The following is a 9,713-nucleotide window of genomic DNA, read 5'->3' on the forward strand; positions in this document are numbered from 1 at the left end:
GGGTGGAAGGACTCGATGCTATATTGGTGACGGAGAGACACTCCAGAGCCAGCTGCACACTTGCAGAACAAAAGAAACGATCCGCATACGCCTGCTGAGCTTTGTGGCTGATGCTTGGAGGCCTTGGTGCCGGCAGCGTGGTTGTGGTGACAGCCCGGATGACAACTGCCTTCCCTTTCTGCCCTTCCTAGCCCTCACTTCCACCCTTGCCTTGCGACTCTGCACGATGTCTTAACCCTGTAACACGGGTGCAGTAATGGAAAGTGTGGGATGCCCGGTCAGCGGTCCTTTAAAAAGCCATGAAAAGGAAGCAGTTGCTAATTTGGAGAGGAGGTGGGGAACGCCGGGAAGAGCCACCTCTCTGGATGAATGCCTGTCTACCTGCTTTTCCTACGTTTCTCATGCATTATTGCTGGCAAGCTTCCAAACACTATTAAACCTCTGACAGATAATCATTGGCGGAGTGGTGTCCAGAGTGAATAATACAGGAATCAGATATTTCTTTTTTGGCACCAAACTGTTTCAGAAAACATATTTTGAAAGTTGAAAATAGAAGAAAAAAAAAATCTACTAATTGAACAAACTCCCCAGATCTTGACACGTTGCCCAGTTGTGTCTCATCCTCTGTGACCCACCAGGGGATTTGGTTTGGGGTTTGTCTGTTGTAATTTGGGGGAGTTTAGGTCGCAAATGGAAAGGGTTTTGGTGCATTTCACAGGAGGAGGAAGGAGCTCTGCCAGCACATACTGCAGCCTGGGAACTGGGGCAGCTTCTGCCCTTCCGTGCTGTGGAGGTAACAGCCTTCTGTAGACCTTTGGGGTTGTCAACAGGGAGGTGCTGGTAGCATAAATCCGCAAAGCCAAAACAGGGCACAGGCAGGCTGGCCCTTGAGGTCCCTCTTTTACCAACAGCTTTCCATTGCTGAACTGCATTCACAAGTCAGCCTGCTGAGGAGCGACAGAGGTGCTGCTCAGACCTGAGAGGCCCTGAGAGGTCTGTGCGGGAGGTCACAGGAGCAAGCCGCGTTAAGCAGGTAGGTGGGATCCCAAAAGCAGAATTGGAGGCTGTGGTTCATACAGCAAAGGAGGTTAAGCAGAAGAGCTCCGATGGATAGAGTTTGCTGGAGTTCAGTGGACTCTTCTTAGAGTCCGTCAGTGTTTCTGAGTGTTACTTTCACATTTCTAAATCTTTTTCTTTTTTTTTTTTTTTTTTTATTTTTAATCTATCCATGTTGTTTGCCATGAGTAACTTTTCCTCTGTCAAACCTTTTTGCTTAATGCTGGTATCAGCTCTGTAACACAGCAGTTTGCCGAAGGCGCCTTCCCTGCTGTAGCTGGCATGGGTACCGCAGTTGTGCTTTAGCCAGATGATTTGGAAGAGCGACTGTTCTCTGCAGTGTTTTCCATCCCAAGCTGTGGACGCGTTATACAAGAGTTAATTCAAATGTAGCATCCCTTATGAGATGGATAAATAGCCTGATGTTTATTTGGGCAAGTCGCAGCCCGTGGTCTGATCCTGTCTGGGTCGCTCCCCTCCCTTGTAGTGTAAGATAGTGCAAGAAGGGTTTGGGGTGTTGGGGTTGTGCTCTGCTGCGAGTACCACTGGGAATATCCGGGGCAGGGTGCGGAGAGCCTGAAAACAAACAGGTTTCATTGCTCCGTGTTGAGGCACCTCTTCAGAAACGCCGCTTAATTTTTCTCCATGCTTGTCAGTGAGTGCCTGGGATTTTGTTTGCTTCTTCCCTTCCCTGAAGGGGATAACAGCACCGTAGCATGCCGATTTCCCACAGAAAGCAACCTCCTGTCCCTCCCGGCTTTCCGAGTTCGTTCCTTCGTTCACCGCTGCTCCCGATCAGGACACGCTGGGGGTAGCGGCTGCCACCGGGCGAGCTGGTGACTGTTGTCACTGCGTGCAGAGCAGATGAAGCTGTAAAGCCTGCGGCTCCTCTGAAGCTTGAGTTTAATCTCCTGGTTTGAGCTCTTTCCGCGCTGCTGTCTGCTGCTGGACCCTGATTCCCAGCGTGATCTTGCATGGCCGCAGCACCGGGTTGCCTGTCAAAACGATCCTCCTGTGCATGGTCTCCCATGGAGGCAGAGACGAGTGGCACTCAGCCTGTTTGCATGCCTTCCTGGAAGGGGTCTTTTGGTGGATAAACACCTTCAACCCAGGCGAAACAGACGAGAAGGGATTGCTGGCATCCCGTCCTCAGTGTGGACTGCGCAACAGGAATGACAGTGAGCTCGTCCTCAGCCGTGGGTTCCCGGAGCTGTGAGCCTCTTCCTTCCCACATCTCAGAAGTTGCTAATTTCTGTGCTTGTTCCAGATATGAAAAACAGGACCCCCCTTAGCTCCCAGCCAAGGGCAGCTGGGTTTCTTAGGCTGATTGGTCACAGGCTAATGACATTACATGCCTCTGCTCGCCCGCAGTGCTGATTCACCGGGGACAGTTTTGTACTGTTAATCTATAATACCCCTACCCTAAGGCACTGCTTTCTGTGGCTGGAGTTCACAACAAAGCGAGCTCCCTGCAGACTGGGGCGGGGGGGGTGTGTGTGTATACATTTTATCCTGTGATAATGCTGATCTTTGGTGGGAGTTTTTAATTGCAAGGCATTGCAGTGAATCGTTTTTCTCTCGGCATTTCTGAGCACCGAGGCTCTCGGCAGAGCTGCTTGGACTTTTTATTGATTCAGGATGGGTCCTTTTTGGCTGACTACCATAGACGACGTAAGGCTTTAAAAACTGATCAATAATCCTGATGGTAGCAGCAAAATCCAGACCAGGCAGTGTGAGGGCAAGCCAGAGATTACGTGAAGGAAGTTTTAAATACCTCTTACTCCCTTCCCTTGTCTGGACTTATTTTGTCCTCCCGCTGCCCAGTGCCTCTCCAGGCGAATCCATTAATATTTCTCATGCTTGTTGAGCCTGTGACAGGTGATTTAAAAGCACCAGTTTGTGTTGGCATCTCCGCTCTTCATAACCGGAGCTGAAACGCACCGCTGCTGTCCTTACGTGGATTAGTGCCGTGATTTATTACTGTTGTTTCCAGGTTTGAACACAAAGGTGCTGTCTCATTCTGGGAGGGTTGTCTGCAGGAAGCGAGCCCCCGAGGATGGCTGCTTGACAAATACCCGTGCTGGGGAACACAACACCATTTAGACACAGGTTTTAACTGCTTCATCGAGGAATCGTCTTCCTTTGCATTTGTTTCTACAGTGTTTTGGTAAAACCTACTTTACAGGCTTAGGCAAAAGGGGGAAAAATGCAGAAAAGAGACATCCTGGCTTTGATATGTTGCTCTGCCTTTGATAAGGAAGTTGTTGTGGTTTGGGGGCTGACATTTGTACTAGCGTTTTTGGCTCAGGTTTGCAAGAAGCGAGCAGTTTGATGTGTGATTCTTTCTTTCCCAAAACAAGTCTTCAGCCTCTGTCTTCCTTCAGAAAATGATTGTTGCACCCCAAGGGAGCCCTGCTGTGTAATTTGTGGGTAATAGAGGGGAACGGACCTCGGAGGAAGAAGAGTTTCCAACATCTGAACGGAATTGTCTTAAATGAGAGAAATTGGGGTGTTAAAAATGACAGGCATGCTGCTGGCTTTTGCTGGCTCAGAATAAGTGACTTTGGGGGAGAAATGGAGAAAAGCTTGCTTTCTGGGAGTTACCGCAGGGCTGCCCACCTTTCATTGTTACCTGCGCAGTTGTGTCCTTGGACCCGGCCCTCCAGAAGGCGGAGGGAGAAGGAGGAGCGCTTGCACACGTTGGCTTACGGTAGTTTGCAGGCTGACATGTGAAATATGGGTTATCCATGGACCAGTACGCTCCCTCTCTCAAGGGCTCGTGGCTTTCGGGGAGGGCGGCGTGGCTGCCATCCCTGCCATCCCCTGCAGGTCCCGGGATGCTGCTCCCAGGAGGATGCTGTGCCGCTCTCTAGGCACCCGCTTCCTCCCCGTGGGAGACGCCGTGTCCTTCTAGGCATCCTCGCTGAGCCTTTGGCTGTGGTTTGAAAGGCAGGCCACATCTCTGGCACGTTTGCTGAGAGGTGCTGGGTCTGGGGTTAAAAGTTAACAATGCTCTTTCCTTATTCGGTTCTAATTTAATTTGGGAAGGCAGCAGGGAGACAGAGGGCACTTAGTCCGGTAAGTGCTATTCCCTTGATGGGAGTTAGTAGCTTGCACGGCGTGCATGGTGTTGACTTCATAAGCTGACCTTTACCTCCATCAGGTTCATTTTCATTTATAATATTTAAAAAAAAATCCCAACCCCCAACCTCTTATTTATTCTTTAGGCAGCAAGGACGTAAATCCTTCAGCATGTTTGGATTTATAGAATTACTGCGCTTTTGCTGAGCCTCACGTACCACTCCAATCAAATGACACGGCTTTCGGTAACCGTGCGGGTGATTGCGTTTTTCCTCCCCCCGCCTCCCTCCTAGCTGCTCCTGATCCGCGCCTCCTCGTGCCCCCTGCAGCCTTTTTGCGGAAAGGTGGGCCCTTGGCACCCATGGGAAGGGACAGGAGGGGGACTAGGCAAGTCTTGGGGTTATCAGCATTTGGGCATGAAGCGTAACAACCTCCAGGTATCTTCTTTCCTCGCCCGCAATAAAAAATGCTAAAATGCTTTTATAGGAGGCATTTCATCAGCTGTGCTACAGGCCTCCTCCAAAACCGGAGCGTTTCCGTGGTGGCTGGGGAGAGGGGGGAGATATAAATATCTTTCTCGGCTCCGCTTGGCTTCTCCCCAAGATAAATAGAAGCGAAAGTCGAAGGCAGAGGCTTGGCCTTCTGAAATCTCTTCCCGAGCCCCCGGGGACTCGAGCGCAGAATGCTTTTGTGACAGGAAGCCGGCTCCCAGTGTTTTGGGGTCTCAGAGCATGATGTTTGAGGGGCCTTCCTCCCCACTGCCCGAGGCAGATCTCGGCCGTACCGTGGCTTGGCTGCGATCTCCACGCCTGGCGTCCGGTGGCTTCTGTCGTGGGAAGCCTCAGGGAGCAAAGAAGCATCGGTGAGAAGCTGGCTTGAAACGAGAGCAGAAAAAAATGTCTGTGGTTGTCCTCTAAATCTTGTAGCATGTTTACTCTCAGAAAGTACAGCTACATTACCAAAAATCAATAGTTCTAGCAGCGTTCTCCCTGGGAAACACACACACGCTCGGACACACGAGAGGTGGTAGGTCTTAAAAAAGCCAAGGGAATACAAAGTGCTTTGGTACAAGGGTTTTGCTTCACTTTTAGCAGTGTACAAATGGAGGGCCCTTGGCCTGGGCCGTGTCTTCTGGGACTTTCCGATTGTCTTTCTGGTCCGATGTGCCTGAGGCTGTGCGAGGCAAGAGGGGCTGGGGGGAGGGTTTGTCGCTTTAACTAATTTTTGCTTTGAAGTACATATGTTTTGTAAGAAAAACAGGTTATGGTGTGCAGAGATAATATAAACAAGTATTTGAAAGACTCTTCCTTTGGCTGTTTTGTGTAAGGGTTTGACTTCCAGGGCTGCTGATGGGACCGGCACATCCTAGCATTTCGTTTGTTTTCTTCATGTTTGCAAAGACTTCACTCTACAGAAATAAATGTGTCTTGCCCCCTTCTCTTTTAAAAAAAAATCCTTTTCAAATCCTAGTATCTCCTTGCTTACCTGCGCACCTACCGCTCCCTCTGTTAGGAATGGAGAGAAATGATTTCCGTTTTTCCGGAGTGGAGAGTGCTCTGTGAAGGAAAGGAGTGTCGATACGAACGACCGTTTTGACGGAGACGGGTGTTAAGGTTTGGGGTGAGTGGGCACGCTGGTGGCAAGCAGTGCAGCAAGCCCTGGAGAGCTGGAAATCATCCTTCCTTCTCAGATCAGCCAAAACAAAAAGAGAAAAGAGACCAACCCCTTTTTACTACTATCTCTTATTAATGAGACATTTTATCCTAAGTCCTCTAACATGAACTACGTAGGCTTTTGGGAACATAATTAATCTTTAATTGTATAAATCTTTAATTGTATAAAATGGAGTTTGTATGGCTGTAGTCATTTCTCTTCTCTCTTTTCCTCCTCTCCCTGTTGGAGACACTCCCTTAGCACAACTTCTTTACAACAGGGTGCCCCGCTTTAGGGCAGCAGCCACATGGAGCCGCACACACAGTGTCCCTTGAAGCCAGGCTGCTGCGGTGGGGCCTCTTGCTGGGACGGGGACCTGCGTGACCCCTCTGGTGGGGCGCCTGGCTCCTGCTGAGTACACGCTCGGAAGAACTGGCAGCAAGTTGCAGCTTAATATGAGTCTGAGTGATTAGCAGTGAATTACTTTGGGCCTTGTGCAAAGCAAGTCCTTGTGGCAGGGTCTTAAGGGACAAGTGTCACCTCAAAGGCGGGATGAGGTGCAGGTGGGCTGGAGGCTGCCCACCACCTCTCCTGGGCAGGCACAGTGACTAAATGGTCTGGTGCAGAGAAACCCAGTTCTTCACGGCGTTTGTGCTAACCCAGATGCTTTTTGCAGAAGCAGCTTGAGGGTCGACTGCCCATGCTGCCACGCAGGCAGGTCCAGGGAGGAGGAGGTGGTCTCTGGCAGGTGGGCTGCTGGCAGCAAGAACTCTGCAGCACATCTGACTGCAGCTGCAGCCGTTTCAAACCCAAGCAGGGGCTTAGCAGTCGCTGAGAGCTGGCTCGGCACGCCTAAATACCCCTTCTCTTCAGAGATGCCGTTCTGACTGTCGTGTGTCGATAGGGAATTGCTGGTCTCAGCCAGATCCTGAGTGGAGAGTTGTCTGGATGAGCTGGCAGTCCAGACCAGGGGCTGGATTCATCACGGTGCCTGGCGTCCGGTCTGCGGCCTGCATACCTCGGTGGTGCTCCCTGCCCGAAGCCCTGCTTGCTCTGCCCTGAAGATGGGCAGGGAATCACTTTCCCTAAGGCACTTTTCCTTTGTGGAGGAGTGACAGCGAAACCAGGAATTGTCCTGAAAGCAACCTAGCTGGTCCCCTTGCAAAAAGGGGTATTTGCAAAGTAGAATACCCTTGAGAGACCCAACAAAAGAGCAGTCCTGCCCAAATCAGTGTTAGGCAGAGCCAAATGCCTTTTTGGAGGAGGAGAAGTGCAGCCTTTCAGATGCTAACTAGGTATTTGGGGTTTCGATCATTCGCTGTATGGAGGAATTGATGCAGCATTGGCTCTAGGAGCACGTGTTGCAATTAACGCACGGGCTTTCGCTGGCCCTTAGCGTTTGGAATGTGCCTTCTGTAATAGCAGGAAGGGGTGTGCAACTGTCTTGAGCCAATGCCTGCAGGGACAGATAGAAAATTCAATAGGAGACAGATGGAATGGACATTTCGGAGATCTCCATGGTGGGGAGATGTCACTGCTCAGGCCCTCAGTGACTCACAGTGCTCCGTTAAGTTAAGCGGAGTTTTGAAATTAGCATCTCCACTGAAGAGTTTTTCCTAAGGCATGACTGATGTTTCCAGGTAGAGCAATTTCCTGCATCTTAATGGAACGGGAGGAGCACTTTACGCTTGGACACGATGCCTTTCCAGCAATATTGCTGAATTTCTCTATAAGAAATTCTGATGCCATTTTTTTGGTCTGCTTCATCGATTGGATTAATCAGCAGAGACGCGCCCTCCGGGTCCCAGAGTTGGCTTGCTTTCATTAATTTGCACTCAAGTCTCTGCCGAACAAAGAAGGATTTGTTGAACAAAGCGGGGTCAGTGCTGGGATGAAGAGCCTTGTGCCTCTAGCCTGCTAGTTTGAATTAGGACTGAGCTGTAACTGTAAGTCGTACATCCTGTGGCCTGGATTGGTAAAAACGTCCTGGCCTCAATCCTTGCTCCTGCAGAGCTTGCGACCTCAAGAGCTACCCCAAGGTGGTGGCCTTCAGGGTGGTGAATAGCCTCCCCAAGTTCCCTAAATGAGACACGGTCAGAAAGCAAGGTAGGGAAGGTTTGAGCAACCGCTGCTGTAGATAAAAAGAGGTGTTCATTTCATACCATTTGCTTTAAAGGCTAGGTGCAGTCTCTAGGGGGAAAAATAATTTAAAGAATAGTTTCATTAAAGGCAAAACAAGTCTGTGAGTAGAGGCTTGTTGTAGGGCTGGCTCTTGCGAGAGATCCGTGGCCCAGCTGCAGGCTGCATTTTTCTAGGTGCCCCTCAAATGTTTTTTCTCCTCTCTTTCAGCTCTTCGAGAACTTCTACTTCGGAGAGGTGCAGCTGGACTCGGTGCGTCTGTCCCAGAGGTTCTCCTCGGACGCCTCTGGCTACTACGCGACGTCTGGGCAGCTGACCTTCTGAAGTGGCAACACAGCTGCCGCAGCGGGTCCGCTCATCGGTGAAACGTGTTTTTATAGGACAGGAATTTTTAACAGGAACCTGGGAACTCCAGGCGGGGGTGCCTCACGACTCCTCAAAAGCACATTGCAGCTGGGAGCCATGGCATTTCCCAGTTTTTCCTACACTTACTGCCTGCCCTCCCTTCGGGAGGAACCAGCATCCTTCCACCTCCTTTCCCTGTTGGTAACCAAAATGTTGCAAAGTTGCCTGTTTGATGTCTGTCACCTGTTTGTTTTCCAAGAAAACAACTAGAAAAACTGGTGCAGGTGGCTTTTGAGGAATCACCGATGTTTAAGCATGGCTTTATTTCAGAAGAAGGAAGTTTGTTCTTGAAAAAAGTATTTAAAATCCAAGAGAGCTCCCCGGAGCATGATTTAACGATATTGAGGTCAGGCATCACTTGGATCTCCAGCAGCCTGCCTGTGTGATGTAGATCTCCAAATAAATTCATTCTCTTCAAAAGCAAATTGTTTATCTCCTGTTGCATTGATAGTTTCTGTAATTAAACTTCCAGCACATATTTCTGTTAATAAGAAAGCATTTATGGTAAGAGCGCTTTCCGGTGACCGTTTCGGAGCGTGTCAAAAAACATATGCCTTGTAGGTGGTTTCTCCATTAAAAGAAGAGCAAAACTCTTTGATACCATTGTAAATCCTTCAGAGATCTGAAGACGACTGGTTTTTTTCTTGCAAATCTCCCCTTTCGGTAAGAATAGCGACACAGGCTTTCAACTCGCCCGAGGATGAACGCTTTGAAAAATGGAAGATGCTGGTGTTTAGTTGTTTTGCAGCAAACTGGCGGCAGCAGCAGCTGCTGCTGCCCATTCCTAGTTGCTGCCATGAATGTGGAATGGCACTGTCATCGAGGCAGAGAGCATGTTAGCTAGGGACAGGGCTGTGCCAGCAGCACCTGCTTGTACGAGTGATCATTTTTAAGAGGTTTTCATCCCGTTTCCTCCCTCCCAAAGTGAGCTGGCTGTGTGGCCGTGCTCTGACTGCAGGCACAAACAGTCAGGATTCGGGGTGGCTTTCCTTTTTTCCCCAAATACGTTGCCGGTTGTATTTCCAAGACCAAGTTGCCCATCTCTGCTCGCAAGCCTGCCTGCCAGGAAATCAAATCATCTGTGGTTTGCTGCCAGGTGCCCTTTACCCTGGTGTCCGCACTTGTGCCCAGTTACAACCGTTGGGCTTTTTGTCTCTGCTTTTCCTTGCAGCCGAATGCCTTTGTGCTCTCCAAGTGGAGGAGGAAGGGCCGCCTTCGAAACCGTTCGCTCGGCGAGCAGAGCACCAGCGCGCTCGCTAGCAGCCCGATGCTGGGAGGTGCAGAGAGCACTCAACACCGGTTGCTGTCATCTTGCCGCCATCCTGAAGAGGTACTTGCCAAATCTCATCAGCCGCCCAAAGAACAGACCTGGGAGCTGC

At 50.1% G+C, this 9,713-nt stretch overlaps 1 protein-coding gene across 4 annotated transcripts in view; it reads left to right on the forward strand.

Moving 5' to 3' along the window:
* Positions 1–8,759, forward strand: part of ASCC1 (activating signal cointegrator 1 complex subunit 1) — a 38,523-nt gene extending 29,764 nt beyond the window's left edge. For 3 of the 4 annotated variants that reach the window (XM_087765385.1, XM_087765386.1, XM_087765384.1), the window contains one exon: positions 8,140–8,759. In XM_087765385.1, coding sequence (XP_087621511.1) covers positions 8,140–8,253 — 114 coding nt within the window. In that variant the 3' untranslated portion in view covers positions 8,254–8,759. Of the gene's footprint in view, positions 1–911; positions 1,034–8,139 lie in introns of all 4 variants that reach the window. The other variant, XR_015706445.1, reaches the window with a different exon arrangement.
* The last annotated feature ends 954 nt before the right edge of the window (positions 8,760–9,713 follow it).

Source organism: Nipponia nippon, unplaced genomic scaffold (assembly GCF_047370975.1).
Source record: "Nipponia nippon isolate SJK-2023a ecotype South Korea unplaced genomic scaffold, ASM4737097v1 scaffold_3, whole genome shotgun sequence".
Taxonomy (NCBI): domain Eukaryota; kingdom Metazoa; phylum Chordata; class Aves; order Pelecaniformes; family Threskiornithidae; genus Nipponia; species Nipponia nippon.